The following is a 19,362-nucleotide window of genomic DNA, read 5'->3' as shown; positions in this document are numbered from 1 at the left end:
ATTAAATCAAATGAACAAAAGAGTGATCATCATCAGAAAGGAAATTTTGTTCTCATCCACAGCTTGGCTTTGCTGTGTAGGAAGGTGTCCTAAGATTATTCCTCGTTTCATCATTTGATGAACAATTAAAAAAACTTGAAGAACCAATAACACAACAAAATCAAACAAACAGCAAATGAATCAAAGTATCAAATCTCAATTAGGAAGAGTGTACATAAATGGGAAATAGAATGGTATACTCAGATGGCAATGGAGATTATTAGGTTCGATTCTGCCAGCAGAGTCTCCTCAATGGATTTCAGAAGAGGGAGCTTTTTATCCTCATTGTAACCCTCCAATTTCCCAAGAAAAACGCTCTTCACAAAAGAGTAAAAAAGAAAAAACAGATTTCGTTCGAAGAGAAAATGAAAAGAAAAAAGAGAGAGACGGCTCAGTTTCGAAAGTAATCGACACGCAAGATTCGAAAAGAATCCTGCATTCCGGTCTGTTGAGCTTGATCTTTCATGAAATCATCAAAGCCACTTGTTGTACATAAAACCAACGAAGGAAAATCCAAAGAAAAACGAAACTAGAAAACCTCGCAGAACAACGAAAAACAAAAATGATTTGAAAAAACAGTGAACATAGAATTTGTTAATGAAATTAAGTAACAGTAAAAATAAAGAACCTCATGAAAAGAAGGAAGAAAGGGAACCCTAAACCAGCTTCTGCCGCCGCTAACACAGACAAGAAAGAGTTCGAGTTGATGGGGGTAAAACCTCGGGCGGCTTCAGGGGTTTAAATAAGGGGAAGAAGGAATTAGGGTTATTGTTTCCGCCGCTCCAATTTCGGGCTCGACTTTCGGATTCAAAGCCCAACCCAATTCGGATTCTAAAATTTCGGCATCAAACGAATTAATTCCTTGAAAAACAATTTAGTTCTACTTCCAAGCCCCGACTTCGTCCCAACTAACTTATTCAATATTTTTCTTCCTACCTATCTTATTAACGATAAAAAAAACTCTTTAACCAAATCGAGTTTACCAAACAATAGGAAGTCAAATATGAACGATCCGTTACCAAATATATTACAGGTTTATGTAAATATAAAATGCGTTCTCTAATAGGAGAAGTTATTTTTTGGAATCTATGTGCTTCTTGGTTTAAATCACTAAGGGCTCCTAAGAGTTTGTACTTGAGTAGACTGAAAAAGACATCCAATCTTGTCTGTGCTCCTAAGAGTTTGTACTTGAGTAGACTGAAAAAGACATCCAACCTTGACAAGAACGACGTTTCGCAGAATATATGACTCATGCTCCTTTAAGTTCTTTAAATTTCGTAGGGATGTAGCTACCGAAATTAATTCAGTCAATTATATCTCTCTTAAAAATTGGTTAGCTACTTCTCATTTGACGAGTTGGTTGATGAAACATTTTTATATATTTTTTAAAATACTCCATAATTTTAACAATTCTACACAAATAAATTAAAGTTTAAATGCATGTTACAATTTTTCTTCAATAGTTGTGTCGCGTTGTTGCTATGAAAAAAATCACCTTATAGTAAATGATGTAAATAATATCAATATTTCAACATTTGTGAAATAGTAACCGTTATTAAAGTTTACTCCGTAATCTTTTGGTCCTTTAAAGTTTAAATTAAGTTTGTATTTTCTTTATTAAAAATGATTCGACATTAAAATATTTAATGTTTATCATAAACTCTCGTAATACTTAAAATTATGGGTTTTTGTAGAGAATGTGTATGATTGATGACTTATTCTTCCCAAAATATAATTTATAATGTTTCGTTTATCTCATAATCTATTATCTCATTTTGTTAATCTATCATGTTTCGTAACAAAGTTTACCTATCACAATTGTTTAATACCGTTTTAGATTTGTTGTTATTTTGTTTGTTAAAATTTGGTACACGTACAATAAAATAAAATGAAAACTTGAATGTTACATATATGTAATATTAAATCACCATAAAGGATAATGTGGATATAACACAACACACAAAGAGAATGGCACGAGCTTGTTTTCCTTCCATCACAAATCCGGCGGCGGTGTTGGGAACACTGTTGTTGTCAGTTTTGGAAGAAGGTCGGGGGAGGTCGTCGGAGTGGGACGACGGTGGTGGCTGAGGAGCGGCAGCAGGGGAGAATGATTGGTTGTTTTCAACATTGACTTGCAACTTCATGCCGCCGAGACAGAGCAACCTGTTGCCGGAAACGAAGAACCTCTGGCCGGGCTTGGACAAGGTGACGGTGGTGTTGCCGGAGGAGTAGGCTTTAAGAACATTGGTAGTGTTGCAAGTGTTGAAATTTTCTCTAGTCACTTCGTTTAAGCTTGCCGATGATGAGTATTGAAACACTAAATATGCATGGAGATCATCAGAAGAGATATAAATGAATTTAGATTATTATTATTATTATGGATATAACTATTGCAAAATGATTAAGTATTTGATTTAATATGAACAAACTAGATAGACATATAATATATATATATAAGTTAGATAGATATAGTACCAAGAACATCTCCAACAAAAAACCTCTTGCCTTGAGACCAGGTATCAAGATCAGTGCTAATATCCCAACCTGAAGTATCTCCTACAATATATGTTGTAGCATTGCATCTTATAAATGCAAACCCAAAAATCACCACTAACACACAAACCCAAGTATTGTTATTATTATTCCCCATCATTTTTACTCACAATATTATCACTTTAATTTCCCTTTCATCTCCCAAATTTATATATATTAGCCTACACCAAACTTTTATTGTTTCCTCTTTATTAGATTACCTAACTCTTCCAACTTCCAATTTTTTCCCTTCTTAAGCTATTGAAAGGGATCAATAAGAGGGTGGTAGAAATAAGCAGCTTAACCTCCAATTCCAACTCTTAAAAACCAATAACTTTTCCCTTTTTTGACTTTTGTTTTACCCAATGATCACCTTTTTCTTTTCTTTTTTCTTTTGGTAATTGTTTATTTACCACTTTCAAATTGAACCCCTCCCTGAAAAAAAAAATGGGAAAAATATATCTATCTAAAGTTTAATTGTTTCAAAGATAAGAGACCTTAAAAGTTGAAATTGTTGCAGTGTTGGTCACTGTGTCTAAGTGTTGTGATTATCTTAACTTAATTTGGTAGCTAACCTACCCCACCATTTTGTTTCATGAGATATGACTTCAACTATTAATAAAATAAGTATATATATATATGATATGGTTTTCAATTATCGATCTAATCCAAAAGTTTAAGCTATTAGGTAAAGATAAACTTTTTATAATACCTTAACACTAATTGACGAGTGCAATCTTCGACTAAAAAGTGATCAAATGCGTTTAAGTTTAAATACATAAAGTTTAAGATATGGTTAGTATAAAATTTAATTAACAGCTTCTAACAAAAAATGTCGACACTTAATTTGCTTTCTCTACACCCGATTTTGCATTATCGTTAGAGGGACTCATAAGTTGCTTAAGGTTGGAAACCTAACTCACACATTCAATGTTATAACAAATAAACAGAGGATTGGAACATTAATGCAACAATGACAATAATAATAATCAAACTTGACCCTTTCAAAACATGCACCGTGCTTTATTATATAGGTCGTCATAACTTGTTTTTTTTTTTTTATGAAAAATGACGAATTCGCTAATGAAAAATTTGTGCTTATAATATAGTTACAATTCAAGATCTCCTTATCAATTAAAGAAGAAAGTCATGAGATTTAGAGTCAAAAAACCTCCATCACTATTAGATAATGTATGATTTGTGAAAAAAATTAAGCGAAAAAATTAATCGATAGATTTAGTACAGATCTAAGGGTTTAGATCCCCTAAACTTTATAGGACTCTATCTGTATAACGAATTTAAATAATCTCAATGTAGTTGTAAGCCGTGGTAAAACGATCGTCTAACCTCATTCTTTACATTTTTTTTCCAAATTATTTTTACTAAATTGTAAAGCTCATCGTCAACAAATTTTTGGATGTGCTGCTATGTGGATACAAATCATCTAATCACTAGTCTCACTCGAAATAAATGCATACGAATAATTGAACAAAGCGAGAGAGGGATGAGATTATTTTCGATGGAGCTTGCAATATGGACCGTCGTCAAAAAGCCAAATGAGCTTTTTCGCGTACACAAGCCTATTTTGGTAATTTCATCTACAAACCAAAGATCCTTTGACATATTGAGCTCAATTTAGAGTGAAAATTTTCACAAAAATGAAGAAGTGTAGAGCAGCATCACAACACTTATTTGGGCATTGCTTATCATCAGACTAAATAAATCAAATTATCAAACAGTTTAGTATACAGGAGGCTTTAAGAAGAAAGGAAAATTAAAAAGATGAAGAAAAAAAGGTTTTATTCATACAAATTAAAATATGAAAAAAAATCAAGAAAAAAAAAAGTGGTTTGAGTTTATGCCCAAGCTCTTTTCCTGGGAGCAAGATCTGATGTTTTAATCTCATCAATTTTTGCAGCTACTATGTAATCATTCATGCTCAAACCACCTGCATATTCAATTCCAAAATTACTCACCTATCAAACATTTTAACAAACAGAAATTGAGGATTAATGGAGAAGAAGAGATATGTATACCAATGGATGAAGTCCAAAGCTCAGCTCTAACTTGGTTAGGTTGCTCCAAATGAAGATCAGGAAAATGGCCAACGTTCTCAACAACTTGACAAATTCTATTAATCAGCTCAACACTGCATTTAAAGTCCCTCAATTTCCATAAACATTGAAGCTTTAATCCCCCACTTCCATCATCCACCAATTTCCAACCCACAACCTAACAAAAAAAAAAACCCACAACAACAAAGAACTTCAAATCAAGTCAAAAACCAATTTCAAAAGCAAACACACAATATACCTTCTTCAGGAGCATTTTGGCTTCATCCTCTGCCATTGGAGCCTGCAACGAAGAAACTGGAACACACTCTTGTTGAGACAGAGCCAAGGCTCGGGCATTAGGGATCAGAATCTTGTGCTCTGTATTGGAATATCCGATCACTTTATCCCCGAAATTGCTTTCGATTTCCGCCGGAAATGGGTCTCTCGCGCCGAAGTCTCCTAGTATGTCTGTTCCCACGGAGACCGTGACGGAACGGCGGCTACGGCGGAGGAGGGTGGTGGGTAGGGAAGAGAAGCGGGGCCGGTGGGGTTGGGGAAGAGGGAGGAGGGGGAGGTGTAGGTGGAGATGGGTGGATGAGGTTGTGGCCATGGTTGAAGGATGAGACTGAAGCACACTCGGGTGTTTTCCTTTTCTTATTTTCTATTGAAAATTTAGTGGATAGGTTTTTTATTTTGATATTTGGCCTTTTGCAAGGAAAGGAAGAGACACTCCAAACCAAAATTGTGAGTGGGGTGTGGATTTAAAAGTTTACAAAATTACTATCCAAATGAATTTGATTGGTTTAGGGAATGTTCAAATCAATCTTACTTATAAAGAAATGTATTTAAAATTCTTTTTGAGATGTTGTCGATTTGGATTTACTCAAACCGACATCGATCGAATCTCCTGTTATCTTTTATTAAGAATTAAACAAATCTAAGAACAAATGATAAGTTATATAAAAGAAAAAAAAAGTTGTAAAATAATAATATAACGATAATGGTAAATAAATAAAAAAAAAAAAACATAAAACGGTGACGTGTCACTTGGGAGAGAGCATGGAGTGGGTCACGGACTGAGCACGTGATAAGAAAAATTAGGGCAAAATCATGGCTCTTTATAAATACATCAAGCGCCCCGTCGCGAAAGAATTAACCCCTCTCCTGCTTCCGCCCCTCTTCCTCTATTATCTTCAATGGTTACTATTCCTTTGCCGCAACTTCCATCTTTTTCCGTCTTTTTTGGCCTGAATGTTCTTTGTCCTTGTGAGTTTCTTCTCATTTTCCGTTCATTTTCATGATTTGCGTTTCGTTTCATATGATTTACTTTTTAATTTTCATTCGCAAGAGTGTTTATATGGATGTTTAAGTAGATGAGGATGAAGCAAAATACTATTAATCCAACACTTGATCTGAGATAATCTATTCGTTTATCTTTTGATGTTATGTGTAGCTTCTGAATCTACTCCTTCTCCTATCCATTTCTTTTTCGAATGCTCAAATCTTTTACATGATTCTTCTCTCTTGGTTTCTGGTCGAATTGTTTTGGTTTCTTTCAAATTGAAATATAGTTTTTTTTTTCAAAACTTTTGTTTTGAGTACAATGTGTTTTCATTGGACAGTTGTTTTGTGTAAAACAAATGAAACTCTACTTTTTTTTTAAAAAAAATTTCGGTTTCACTTGGATTTCATTTGTATAATAATATCAAGGATGCTATGATGAAATTTTTTCACAAATATTTAGTTCGATCAATCTACAAACACCACTGAAGGCTGAAGAGTTACAAAATATCAGATTAAGGTTTCATTTTTTTTTTTGCAAATTGCATCAATAGTCGGAAGCATCGTGGATACGAAATGATTAGTTTTACATTGATCAATTCATACCATGATTCTCCAGCAATTTGGAATTCCGTACCACTAAAATTAACCTCCTTTCTCTAATTTTTTTTCAAAAATTGCCCTATACATCCAATTAGACAACAACTACTACATATTGCATCGAAACTATAGAGAAGAGCCTTGAGAGGCTAAAGAACGAGGAATGAGTCGTTCATTAAGAAAAAAAGTCAAGCCATCTCCAATTGATCATCGTGATCTTAATCATGAGTTAATGACCGTCATTAATTTGTAACAACTGGACAACTAAGTCTAAACCGTTAATATTAGTGAATTTATTGATGTTGGTTTCTTTATATACAAAAATATGTTGATGTAAGATAGCAATAAATAATAGTAATTGAGTTTGGGTTATTCTCAATCTCCTGCTTGATCAAGGAATTTTATCATTTTGTTTACTTCGAAATCATGGAATTGACATACAAATTCTGAGTACATATTTTGGATCATTAAATTGCCTAAACAAGCTTGCTTTAACATCCTTTTGGTGAGATGCGAACCTTTGAACTTGAACCCCATGATAGACAATCAAAAGAATGGTAGACCAAATTTGGTCAGCTCTAGCACATCGAAACAGCGCATGCTCGGGTGTTTCCAAATCAATATGAGATTAACATAAAGGAATTTGGTGAAGTGGATTTGATTGTTTGAATTTGGGAATTTCAGTGTTTTGTTCGAGAGCCTTTTATCTGTTATGGCCAGGTTATATGAGAGCTTTTGATGAACAAACTATCAGTTGGTTTCTCATTGTTTTCATTAGTTGCTACCTGAGTCGAGTCTATACTGAACGTTGACTAGTTGTCATGTAGTGTATCAGACAATATGGAAGTTGATGACTTATATCTTGATCTCCTAGCACTGAGGGAATTATACATCCTTCTCTTGAAGATTTGTTTGCGAGATACGAACTCCGAACTTGTAAGCTTTCGCAAGTTACTCTTCTCGCTCTCAATCTTATTGCCTTTTTACTTTATTAAACATTGTATACTTATTGTTAACTTAGTATTTTTAGAATTAGAGTTGTTCAAACATTATAATAGTACTCGAAATCATTTGCCGAAGTCAGTTTTGGTGATTGGTCAATGAAGTCAGAGGTTCAAGCAGGAGACTATTGCACTGGACTTGTTGATCAGTTGTTCTTAGATGGATTTAGTTTATCATCAAGACTTTGTTTGAGTGAGCTTTGTACTTGAATATTTGACTATTGTAGTTTGGTTGGGTTTATTGTCAAAGCAGCTTGATGAAAGGGCACAGATTCTAATGAAGCGCTTGCTTGATGATGCTACTTCAGGAGTTTTGGAGGTTGTCTCAAAGGTTTGTTTTTCTTCTCCATGGAAACCATTTTTTGAACGACAGAATTAAAACTCACGTTCAACTTTATATTCTCTATTGATTTTGGGTTTTGTACAGAACTTGGCAGCAAACTCTAACATTCTTTACAATTTTCTACACAAAGATGACAAACAGACAAAGCCAGTAGACAAAAAAGTTGTTGAATGGTTGAAACACAATCAAACTGCAAGAAAAATGGAAAATTCAAAGTTTGAACAGAACCCCATTAGGGATAGAGCCTCAGCTTCAAATACTGCATTTAATGACTTACCTCATGGCATCGTTTCAGCACTCAGAAGAATTGAACTCCACATTTTGTCCCTACAACATTGCACAAGCCAAAGTAAGAAAACAAGAGGCAATTGCCAGTGTGTTCTTCAAAGGAATGAGACATTAAACCAACAGAAAGTTCACTCAAAAACAGATCACTCAACTTTAAGGACAGGATTTACTAAGCCAGTAAATCCTATAGTGACGCACCGTAGTTCCGAGTTCGTTCATGGTTTGAGAATACCTCGGAGTCAAGGAAATGATGAAGCAATAATGAAACCTCCAATCATTGAAGCCCATATAATGCCTAAACAACACAAAGTTGTAAATCCAATGACTAAATCTGGATGTACTTCAGTAGGATCCAAGGCCACCTTCAGGCCTGCCATTAAATTGGATGAAACTAGTAAACAAGTAAAAAAGAAGAACCAAAGTCCATATGGTCACATGGTAATGGGGCCAACATTGCTGGATCATCATCCCTCAAGAGAACTAAGAAGGGAACGAACTCATAACAACATCCATTTACCTCCACAAAAAGAATCAGAATCCTCAAACTCTGAGTTTGAATCAGCCTTTTCTTCTTCTTCAAGTTGGACAACACAAGAAACCACAGAAAGTGACACCACAGAAAGTGAAACCGTCGACAATGACGATGACTCTTCTTCCCCGAGCCGTTCTACCCAAACCCACCAAGACGATTCGTCCACAACAGATTCAAAATCAAGTAGCACATATTCGATGAAAACATTCAATATCAAGCATGGGGAAAAAGAGTCGAAACAAGCAGTAGGACCGTTCAAACAACTCAAAAACAAACTCGGCGTAATCTTTCACCACCACCACCATCATCACCACCATCACCACAACAACCATAACTTCATGTGGAAGCAGTTAGGGAAGATCTTCAATCACAAAGAGAACAGAGGATCAGTAGTAAGTAAAGAAGATAAGTATGAGAAGGTAAAGAATAGAGCCGTTAGAAGTGTGTGTGACAAGAACCAAGTGAGGAAATTTGAGGCACTTGCTGAAGGGCTAAGAAGTCATGTGAGGTCAAAAGCCATGAAAAGGAAAGAGTTTAAGGGGATGAAATATGGGAAGAAGAAGAAGAAGAAGAATGGTGTGAAGAAATTGAATTGGTGGAGAATGTTTCGCAATAGGCGTGGAGTGAAGTTGCCTAATAAAGGGCCTATGAAAATAGGGTATGTAAATAGATATACATAGCTTTACAATAGATAGAGACAGATTTATTTTTATTTGTATAATGGAGGTATCAAATTTAAAATTTTGATGTGTAGCATATAGGACTCTTAGTCTTGGATATGAAATTTAGTACTTTTTTTTTATTATTAAAGATATGCTTAATCTATGGCCATTTATTTATTCTTAATAATCATTTGCTTCTCTTGATTTTACTTTTTCCTGATTGCTCATGGGCAATGTAATCTGATTGAGCACTTTAGATTCAAGTTGGATACCAAACTCATTTCATTTTTCTACGTGTATTTCTAGACTCCCTTGATTTTCTATGTTTATATGTTAAACTCTTTGAACAACCTCTAAGTATTGTAGATACTCCACTTGTCCACCATTTCAAAATTGTTAAAAAATTACATAGATAGATAAGTTTCCAAGATTCTTTATCAATGAATATATTTTAAAATAGTCCACAATCAACTATCTTATACAAAATCATCAAATTTGGTGTCATGAGCATCTTAAAAAAAACACTACACTACTAGCACGCATCTTACAAATTTAACCTTAAAACTTTACAAAAATGTACCCCTGATAATATTATATTTAACTAGACAAAGATAGACATTTAATGATGATTTGAACACAAAACAAAACCAAGTCTTTCACCGAGGCCAAGACTCGGAATGTTTTTTCTATAAGGCTTATGAAAGTTTGTAATCCTATGGTCAATTTACTTTGCTATAATGTCAAACTCTTTTTTGCTTAAGCCATGTAATTTGTATTAATGGCTTTTGTAGTGCAACAAACATTTCTCTATTTTCTCTTTTGATAAGTATATCTGCAGCCTTCATATACAACTCATCTCCCTCTATAATCCCAGGCAAACTTCTTAAAGTTTCCATTACTTCCAAAGTACTACATCCCGGTAAGTCTCTTTTTCTATATTCTATAGCATCGGAAAGACGATCTAATGCGTCAAACAACCTAGAAGGTGATCCAACCTTTGAATCTACTCTTTTCCTCCTTTTCTCACTCTCTTGAGTATAAGTCGCACTAGTGTTAACTTCATTAGTGTTACTTTCAACATTGTTAAACTCATTCTCGTTGAACTTTGTATCTCCTATGGTGTCGTCATTATAATCTTTTTCAACCTCATCACTTTCCTTGCGTAAAACAACTTGAGATGGGGTTGGGGCCCAAGCTCCTCCATTAATTGCAACACCTTTAAAAAGAATGTTTAAGAGCTCCACGTTTTGCAATCCTTTAGCACGAAACTTGGCTGCCTCAGGAAGAACCTATAATAAAAAATGAACAAATGGTGATGGAGAAGACATCTACAACTAAAATCAATGAACAACTTGATAACAACAAGTTTTATTAAAATCTAAAATCGTTATACAAATAGAGATTCATGGAATATTATTACCTTTAATTTGTGATCCCACCATTGACTAGTTGCATCAATGGTTTGCCTCAGAGGGTCCCATCCTATTTCTTTTTCATTTCTAATCAAATCATTCCAAACTTGCCAATCTCTCTTCAGTGTTGTCCATTTGTTCTTAAGTTGCTTGTATCCATAATTTCTTCCTGTCTTTTCATAGAAGTTCTTAACTACATTCCTCCATCCGGTTTTCGTAAAATAACCTCGAGGTCTATGCCCATTTAACGTCTCGGTAACACAAACATTTATGAATGAATCGACAGTAACATCATCCCAAATAGCCTTTGTTTGCCTCTCTTTTTCATCACTAGTGGCTAAACTTTTGGACATTCTAATACATCAACCAAAAAAAAGAGAAGTATTTGAATCTATTTTACATAGAGTAAGACTAAAGGAAAAAGTGAGAAGATGTATACAAATTTGAAATGTAAAAGGCAGATAATAATACTATTTTCCTTGTGACCTAGAAGCAGTCATAAAAAAGGGCTATAAGACTGAATCTCAAATAAATCACAAAAAAAAAAAAAAGGGTAAGGAGCCGATGTACTTTTCAGTTTCATTGTCATTAAAGATCCACAAAAAGAAAAGCAATTCCTCCATTTACAAAATATGTAGTACAGAATATGCTCAAATTCTCTCTATTGATAGAACTACATAGTGTTATTACTTAAAGCAATGCCAAGGAATTAAGGGGTGTTTGTACACTTGTAATTGCATTGAAATGAAATGTAATAGAAATTTCATGATCATCGGTCTTGAATTAAACCCTACTTTTTTTTTATCATTTTTAGGCTTTACGATCATATCTGTATTCCGTCCTTAATTGGATACACATTTCAACACCTCTCCAATTTTTAATAATCCTAATTACGTTCTAGTTCTCCAAACAACCCAAAAGAAGTTTAAAGTAAGATTTCTTCTTCAACAAAAGACACCAAAGTTCTAAATTCAGAAATGAGAAGAAAGTAGGCATATCGGAGACCGTAACCCTTTCATCCTATTAATAGACATCTTCAAACCCAATAAAAGTGATGGACATGTTTAGTTATAGGTTACTTTAATTAACCTATTTAAATAAGTAAACGAATATGTTACTCCACATTTTGAATATCAAAATAAAGTTGATTAAACAGTCTAACAGATCATCGATAAGAAACTGGATAAAAAAAGAGTGATTCAAAATAAAAGAGGATTACAACAGTAAGAAGCAAATAAACTTAAATAGTAAGAAAGAAAACAATACACAATTGGGATGCGGTGAGTAAGATTTTGTGATACAGTTCATTTCTAACAACATCACAGCAAGACAGAATGGAATTTCTCAAAAAAACATTCAAAATCAAGCTGGTTAAAGAGAGATGATAAAATTAAAAAGAAACAGAAGCGTACCTTAAGAGAGAGTCAAAACAACAGTATGTGATAGATTTGATTTAAAGCGATTGAAGGAGAAGTGAGAAATTAGGGCGGAAGTGAATGGAGGAAGAATCAAATTAGAATGGGGGAATGTTTGGTATAACAGTTTTTTGTCTGTAAATGTGGTTTCCAGTCAAGCAGTTGGACGGAAAGTGCTTCCGAATTCTAACCTTACAAACTTTTTATAAAGCAGAACGTAAAAGTGTTTGTTTTTACTAAAAGCACTTTTCCATTATGATTTTGACTCCACACCCTCTCTTTCCCTCTCTCTTTCTCTCTCTCTCTCCATTTCTTAAATTTATAATAATGGAAAATTTGAGAAACCAAGATGAACCAACTGACTTGGACCGGTTTTAATAGAATTAGTTCGGTAGGTCTGGTTGGTCGGTGGTTGTTAAAAACGGTCTGAACCGAAATGAACCGGTTCTGTTGGTGGGACCTAGTTGTAGCCCGTCTCTTTTCCTAAAGGCCCATCTCTTTGAGCCCACGACTTTTTGTTAGGCCCATTTTCGTGGTAAATAATTTTGAAAGACAAATGAAGTAAAAAACTAAGATTATAGCCACCTTTTTTTTTAAAAAATGGCGAATAAATGATTTTAAAAATTGCTATATTTGAAAATAATTAAAGCTTAGGAAATTTGTTAGACAAAACTCGATCAAATCCAAAATGTTGGCGGGCAAATATTACAAAACTCAGTTATTTATCTATCATTTATTAATTTATCTCATTCACCTATAGGACTGGTTTTCCTTTTCAAAAGTAGCATATCTTTTTAAAATTCGTAAATTGCGTTTTCTTAATCCATCTCGGATAATTGAAATTTTCCTAAAATATTTATTTTTCTAAGTTATTTATTGTTTTAGGATTTTCGTGCATCTAATTTTTTAAACCAAAATCATACCATCTTTTCCAAATCTTATTTATTATTATTTTTTTATATCTTTTCAAAAAAACTATTTTCCAAATCTTATCCCAAACATTAACTTGTTTTTATCCTTTTTTTTTTTTAAATTATGCTCTGAAAAAAATTGTATAGAAAAAACCTAAAAAGTTGATAATCTTAGCCTATTAAATTTTTTATTATAATCTTGTCAAATTTTATATATAATCGTTGCTGTAAATAACATCTTGTAAGCATAACTACGGTTCCATAAATTGTAATGAATAATTTGGAAAATCCTATAAAAATATTAGATCGGGAGAAGATTAGAATCCGTGTAAGATCGAATAGAAAAAAATTAGTTATTTTCAAAATTAAAAAATTCTTAAAAATCTTTGTTTTCAAATTTTAGGTATAGAAAAAGGATTGGGGAAATTTGAATAAAGATTTGAAGTTCCTGTTTGTTTGTCGGCCTTTCTTTTCCTGTCTCTTGTTTATGTTTTCAATTTCTTGTTTTCTGTTTTCGATTTCATGTTTTCTATTTTTCTGTTCACTGTTTATTGTTTCCGGTTTTCAATTTTCAGTTTTCTCGTTTTCTTTTCTGTTCTTGTTTTCGATTTTCTGTTTTCCAGATTTTGCATTTCCTTTCTGTTTCTCTTTGTTCAGTTTCCTTTTTTCCTGTTCCATGTTTTCTCGTTTTTTGTTTCTTATTTTACACTGCAACAAACATTTCTCTACTTTCCAAAAAAGAGTTTGTTATTTTCTAATATTTACTTGCCTCAAAAGTAGTATCTTTTACTGTAGTAAGTAGCAAAATTGTGTCAATTTCTCTACATAATCCGAGTTAAGTCTTGAAAAGCAAAACGCAAGTAAATATTAGAAAATAACAAGAATAATAATTCAAATGCTACCTTCATAAAATGATGAAATCCTGAAGGTCGAGATAAATTTTCACGTCAGAACATTAAAAAAAAAAAAAAAAAAAAACCCAATCTAAAAAGGCTTATGAAATGATAGATTTAATAGAAAGAGGTCATAAGGCTTAACCACAGAATGCATCAAAACAGTTTATAGGCTTAACCACAGAATGTATCAAAACAGTTTATAGGCTTAATTTTCCGCGGAGCAATTATTCCCCCATCAATTCCGACCATTAAAGCTAGCTTAGAGAGTCACAATTTCACAATATTTTGTTAATGATTAAGTTTTATAATTCTATAAAAATAATCTGGAAAAAGGCTCAGGTTAACGATATTTGTTCTTGTTCACCCTCACAAAGGAGGTTGGAATGGGTATTAATTCAGGCACGTATATACATTACCCAAAGAGAATTAAGAACCCCGTTTTCCCATTTATTATTATTCTATCCGTTGTTCTCTTCCTCTTTCATTCATCGAATCATATCAACTGGATGACTAACCGACTGCCATTTCAACGTCTCTACTGGAGCGAGTGTTATGCTTTCACTAACAATTTCTTTATTTACATTTTTCATGGGGGAGAAATGAATTCACAAAATAAACAGAGAAGCATCTGAACACCGAACACCGATGGATGCAGATGCACAATATCAAATGAGGCATAAAATTCTTAGTTAGAGCTTAGAACTTGGTAAGATTCTTGAAATAGTGTTTAAAATTACAATATTAGTCATATTAATCCAGCAGTAATGAAGCAAAAAGCATTTGAAGTTTGGATAAAATCACAACTGATTGGACAAATAAACGAAGATTCATAAAAAGAAAATCCAACCGTAAAGCCTTAAATTAGTTATCTAATATTCATTGATCCAAAGTACAGAGACCAAAAACAATAAGGATGAAGAATGACAGCGTTTAAACCTGTATTTCATCAGTTCTTCAACCAGTAATCTGAATGAAATTCTATCAGCAAAGAAAATCGAGAACACAGCTAAAGCACACACAGGTTTGGAAATCAGTTGAAATTCTATGACTATTTTTTCTTTCGATAATTGTTTCACCAAAAGAAAGAAAAAAGAGAATCGAAATGAAAATTTTCATCAGTGAAAAAAAAAATATCAAGAACACAGTTGAATTAAAAATTGAAAACGAAATTACAGGAAATTGAAATATCATTAGCCAAGAATACGAGACGATGCTTTTTCTCCTTTCGATAATTCCATCATTAAATCCAAAAACAGAAAATCGGAACGAAATTAAAGCGCGTTGGAAAACAGATTGAAATCATCAGAAAACGAAGGACCAGAGCAAGAATAGAAAACAGAATCAGGCCTCAGACAGAGTGTTCTCAGTCATAAAATTATCAGACAATGTAGGCAAATCAAAATATCAATCATCACCGGCCTGATTCAGCAAGAAGAAAGAGAAATGAAAACAAGGAGAAAAGAGAAAAATGGCGAGTGAAGAGATGGCTCAGTTCAGCGGGGTAGTCGACATGCAAAGACGTTTCACTCATTCAAGGAAGAAAGAGGAAATTACTCTGCAATCCGGTCTGTTGAGCTTGAATTTTACTGAGTCGTCACAGCGATCTTCTTCACTCGCAAGAAAATACAAAATCAAAAGCTTACATAAAAAAGAAGAAAAAAAAGTTGAAAGAGGAAACAGCTTCGGCAACGAAGGCGCTGTGTGATTGAGTATTTATATAGTGGAGGAGATTAGGGTTCCTCCACAACGTTGTGGGAAAATACGAGAATGACCCGCTCCTCTCTAGTCTTAAGGATTCCGGAGAGATTTCCCCATCGTTTATTTTTGGAAAAAAGAAAATTCGATCAATTAACTTCGCAATTAATAAATTTTGAATTTAACTCTTAAATTTTCTATTTTATCCTTTTTTTTTTCTAATTTACTTTTTAGAAAATAAATTGTGAAAGTTGTATTTTATATCTGTGTTATTTATTTATTTGTAGAAATGTATTGTAAGAATGACAGAGGTGAAAAGATTTGAACTCGAGATCTCTTGTCCACAAGTAAGTACAGATGACAGTTGAGTTGAACTTATGTTGGCTTATTTATTTATTTTGACAATATGTATAATTAGAACTGCCAACAAAGAACCTATGTTTATTATGACCCATAGAGGTGTTCTTCGATTGGAATATTTGACTAAATTTGGTGGGACACATTTTTAAATCTAAGAACTCTATTGTTCTTAGTTGTAAATTTTTTTATCAACCAAATCTAATAAATTTTAGATTCGATAGTTTTTTTTGTGTGTATCATGAACAAATCGTTGTTAAAATAAAAAGTAAAACTTGGATATATGTAAAATATCTGCTAAATTATCGGATCAAGATTGGCAAATTGTGATACATATGACTACAAAATAAATAAAAATAAGAGCAAAAACTTGGTGGTGAAAATCATCTAGTTGATAATTGAGTTTGCAAAAATAGGTTGAAGAGTCATTTATATGTGTTCATTGACAATCAAATCATCCCAACTACAAAAGTTATTATCTTCTCTTCACCTTCTTCATATTTTCTCCTTCAATTTTCTCGGTGAGGCAATAATTGGGGCGAAGGCTTGATGAATCAACCACGATCGTGAGCAACTCCGAAATGAACATCCAACGATAATGTAGGCATCTCTCTATGAGAACTGTTAAAGTATATAGCAACACTTTTGTAAAAGAAAGTTTCTCTTTCTTTGTAAAAATAACCTTGAGACGAGTGTAAAACTGGAAAATTAAATGCATAGTTACCTTTTTGCCCCTTTAATTTTCTCTTACATTTTCAACTCCTTTGCAAGCTGTCAACTTTCCTTTCATTGTATTTCTTTTTGTGATTTGCATGGTTCACCGAGAGAGAACAAGATGATGTTTATAGTGGTTCAACACATAGCCTACATCCACTCTTTAGAGGTAAAAATTCTTTTATTCAACATTCTTTCTGGAAAAATAGATTCAAGACAAATGAACATATTTTTCATATTACATCTCCTTAAATTTATTATGTATATTTTCTCATTAAGGCCGCTATAAGACTCCGCTATAAGACTCGTTATTTTGTAACTCCTATTCTAACAAAAAAGTAGTTGTAACTGATTTATTTCATTTCTTTAACAAGTGCAGAAAAATTGAAGGCCTCTTATAGAAGATAGTTCATCAACAAATTTCAACAAACACTAACTAGAATCTTCTTGAGGCGTATTAAATGAGTATAGTAACTTTCTATAATTATCCTAAATTTTTAGGATAAAGAATTCTTAGAATTCTTTTAGATAAGGATAAGAGAAATATCTAGAATTATGTAAATAAATATTTATAATATGTATAATTTTAGAGAGTCTTTTAACTCAGGCTTCAAGAAATTCATGTCTATAAATAGGAGGTGTGATTCTCATTTGTAAACTAAGCAAAACAAATCAGAGTAAGTAATCAAAGAGCAAGTAACCAAAGAGAGGAAGAAAGAAAGAGAGAGTTAGTAAGAATGTTTGAGTGAAAGTACACATCTCTCTTTCTTAGCGCCAATCTTTTCAACAAAAGCTCCATCTTGAATCTCTGTCTCTGTCCGACCGGGTGATATATACTTATATAGTATCCTTTGATTATATAGAAAAATTGATCCTAATTTAGAAATTAAAGAGAAGGAAAAGATACCTCTGCTAAACCTCATTTCAGCCATAGCAGTACATCCAGTTCCTACCTTCTTGAGACAACGCTTCCAAAAGGAGACTTTTCCTTGCTAAGCTATGACTACAAAGATAAGAAAATTGAGAGGGTTTTTTTTTTGTAGAATTGTCGGTGAGAAAGAGACAGTATTTAATTTGATGTTTTTTTTTCCTTGAAGTAGAGTGTGAATTCAAATAAATAAATATTCGAATGATATATATCAGATATGGAAATGAAAACGAAAAATCAGGCCTCAGACAGAGGGATCGTCAAATTAGATATCATGATAAATGATCAAACGATGTTGGCAAATACATTAAATAATATCAATCATGATCATCACCGGCCTGTACATCATAAAATATAAAATTAACATAATAATAATCACAAACAGTAATGTAAAGAACACAAACACATTGGGGGATCGATGATATCAAGGGAGATGGATGGAAGACGCCCATATGGTTATTTATTGAGCATTTCTACAATGATATAATGGAGGAAGGAGGAGAAGGATATTAAGTTGATGATGATTTAGGATTGTGGAGAAGTTTCTGTCTTATAATTTACACAAAGAAAAGTCATATTTTAGGTTCAAAAAGTTCCAATTTTAAATTATATCATACCAAATTTGTATTTGGACTTTTAAAATAAGTGGTTGAGGTTTTCTTGACTCAATTATTGAGACACAGAAGCACTCTCCTATTTGAGTTTCTTCTTCTTCTTCCAATTTTTAACTCAATTTATTTTTAAAGTATTTTTTGGTAAATAATAATTCAAAATATGATCATGGCATGAAATCTTGTAAATAACTATAATTCAAAACAGTCATTTTTCATTTTCTTTTTCAATTAATATTTTAATAACTTATTTTATATTTTTTAAAAAAATTGTTTCAAATATAACAAAATAAAAGTAGAAACTATTTTCAAATAATAAAAAATCTATCGAATTCACATCATTTATACAAAAATAGTTTCTCAAAAATTTTCTATGATTTATTATTTTTCTAAAAAAACTTTTTTATATATTTTTTTTTTTAGATTTTGAATCGAATGATTTGATTTATATTATTCTTAATTTCAAAATATTAATTTAAATAAAAAAAATATTATTTGGAATTTTGTAATTAACTCTCTTAGGTAATGTTTTTTTTTTTTTGTGTTTTTGTGTGAGATTAATTTCATTCAAGTAACTATATATAGATAAATTAAAAAAATGACTAAACATCAAGAAACATTAATTAATTATAGATATAACATTGCATCTTTTTTTCCATAAGTTTCTTTTTTAATGCTTACCATAAGTTTAAGGAAGGTGAAAAAAAAAGACCAATAATGTTTAGTCAAACTAATTAAACTCTTTAATAATACTTAGCTTATACGTTCAATTAAACAAATATAACAAACTTTTTGCTAATGAGTAATTTTGTAGAGATTCAAATTTTGGAGTTCACTATCATTTTCTTTTTAATGTATTTTAATTTGCTTGACATATATTTCTGCTTAATTCTAATTAAATCAAAAGCCAATAAAATTTAATTAGTTTTTAGTGAAATCATTTAGACATCAAAGTCTTTTTTGGCTGCGGTTTGAATATATAGTTCATTCAATTCCAATCATCACTCTTACAAATAGAGAAGATTCATCGGTTAGCAGCATTGATTTTTTAGGCATATACTATATATTTTTTCTCATGGGGGAGGGAAATT

At 32.4% G+C, this 19,362-nt stretch overlaps 4 protein-coding genes, 1 long non-coding RNA gene and 5 other non-coding genes across 15 annotated transcripts; 2 read left to right on the top strand and 8 right to left on the bottom strand.

Annotated features, from left to right (window-relative positions):
* Positions 1 to 25: 25 nt before the first annotated feature.
* Positions 26 to 122, bottom strand: LOC127151092 (small nucleolar RNA snoR31/Z110/Z27). The gene has a single exon (XR_007823830.1). It is a non-coding gene; the product is annotated as a small nucleolar RNA snoR31/Z110/Z27 (small nucleolar RNA).
* A 113-nt stretch (positions 123 to 235) lies between these two features.
* Positions 236 to 335, bottom strand: LOC127151078 (small nucleolar RNA R30/Z108). The gene has a single exon (XR_007823817.1). It is a non-coding gene; the product is annotated as a small nucleolar RNA R30/Z108 (small nucleolar RNA).
* A 1,588-nt stretch (positions 336 to 1,923) lies between these two features.
* On the bottom strand, positions 1,924 to 2,711 carry LOC103482542 (stellacyanin). Its single transcript, XM_008438750.2, has 2 exons — positions 2,515 to 2,711; positions 1,924 to 2,356 (listed from the first exon to the last, which is right to left on the bottom strand). The coding sequence occupies exons 1-2, from the start codon at positions 2,690 to 2,692 to the stop codon at positions 1,959 to 1,961; spliced, it is 576 nt and encodes a 191-aa protein (XP_008436972.1). The 5' UTR covers positions 2,693 to 2,711; the 3' UTR covers positions 1,924 to 1,958.
* A 1,551-nt stretch (positions 2,712 to 4,262) lies between these two features.
* Positions 4,263 to 5,425, bottom strand: LOC103482540 (probable pterin-4-alpha-carbinolamine dehydratase, chloroplastic). The gene is made up of 3 exons (XM_008438749.3): positions 4,885 to 5,425; positions 4,608 to 4,803; positions 4,263 to 4,519 (listed from the first exon to the last, which is right to left on the bottom strand). Exons 1-3 carry the CDS (start codon positions 5,233 to 5,235, stop codon positions 4,428 to 4,430), a joined length of 639 nt encoding a protein of 212 aa, XP_008436971.1. The 5' UTR covers positions 5,236 to 5,425; the 3' UTR covers positions 4,263 to 4,427.
* A 313-nt stretch (positions 5,426 to 5,738) lies between these two features.
* LOC103482539 (protein KOKOPELLI-like) lies at positions 5,739 to 9,501 on the top strand. 4 transcript variants are annotated; one of them, XM_008438747.3, is made up of 4 exons: positions 5,739 to 5,891; positions 7,334 to 7,442; positions 7,761 to 7,838; positions 7,935 to 9,501. In XM_008438747.3, exons 2-4 carry the CDS (start codon positions 7,347 to 7,349, stop codon positions 9,348 to 9,350), a joined length of 1,590 nt encoding a protein of 529 aa, XP_008436969.1. In that variant the 5' UTR covers positions 5,739 to 5,891; positions 7,334 to 7,346; the 3' UTR covers positions 9,351 to 9,501. The 4 variants fall into 4 exon arrangements, with proteins under 4 accessions (XP_008436969.1, XP_050945744.1, XP_008436968.1 ...); XM_051089787.1 differs by having other exon boundaries at positions 5,799 to 5,891; positions 7,323 to 7,442; XM_008438746.3 differs by lacking the exon at positions 5,739 to 5,891 and adding an exon at positions 5,945 to 7,226.
* Positions 5,996 to 6,091, top strand: LOC127151103 (small nucleolar RNA snoR31). Its single transcript, XR_007823841.1, has one exon. It is a non-coding gene; the product is annotated as a small nucleolar RNA snoR31 (small nucleolar RNA).
* Positions 9,502 to 9,923: 422 nt separating the features above from the next.
* On the bottom strand, positions 9,924 to 12,829 carry LOC103482538 (L10-interacting MYB domain-containing protein-like). The gene is made up of 3 exons (XM_008438744.3): positions 12,157 to 12,829; positions 10,753 to 11,098; positions 9,924 to 10,621 (listed from the first exon to the last, which is right to left on the bottom strand). The coding sequence occupies exons 2-3, from the start codon at positions 11,095 to 11,097 to the stop codon at positions 10,073 to 10,075; spliced, it is 894 nt and encodes a 297-aa protein (XP_008436966.1). The 5' UTR covers position 11,098; positions 12,157 to 12,829; the 3' UTR covers positions 9,924 to 10,072.
* A 2,478-nt stretch (positions 12,830 to 15,307) lies between these two features.
* On the bottom strand, positions 15,308 to 15,389 carry LOC127151080 (small nucleolar RNA SNORD34). The gene has a single exon (XR_007823819.1). It is a non-coding gene; the product is annotated as a small nucleolar RNA SNORD34 (small nucleolar RNA).
* Positions 15,390 to 15,448: 59 nt separating this feature from the next.
* On the bottom strand, positions 15,449 to 15,571 carry LOC127151093 (small nucleolar RNA Z107/R87). Its single transcript, XR_007823831.1, has one exon. It is a non-coding gene; the product is annotated as a small nucleolar RNA Z107/R87 (small nucleolar RNA).
* A 729-nt stretch (positions 15,572 to 16,300) lies between these two features.
* On the bottom strand, positions 16,301 to 18,235 carry LOC103482537 (uncharacterized). 3 transcript variants are annotated; one of them, XR_007823530.1, is made up of 4 exons: positions 18,065 to 18,235; positions 17,640 to 17,735; positions 16,743 to 17,546; positions 16,301 to 16,639 (listed from the first exon to the last, which is right to left on the bottom strand). It is a non-coding gene; the product is annotated as an uncharacterized LOC103482537 (long non-coding RNA). The 3 variants fall into 3 exon arrangements; XR_536490.3 differs by having other exon boundaries at positions 17,640 to 18,233; XR_007823529.1 differs by having other exon boundaries at positions 16,743 to 16,882; positions 17,640 to 18,221.
* Positions 18,236 to 19,362: the final 1,127 nt, after the last annotated feature.

This window comes from Cucumis melo, chromosome 9 (assembly GCF_025177605.1).
Source record: "Cucumis melo cultivar AY chromosome 9, USDA_Cmelo_AY_1.0, whole genome shotgun sequence".
NCBI lineage: Eukaryota > Viridiplantae > Streptophyta > Magnoliopsida > Cucurbitales > Cucurbitaceae > Cucumis > Cucumis melo.
This window is presented reverse-complemented; position numbering and strand designations above follow the sequence as displayed.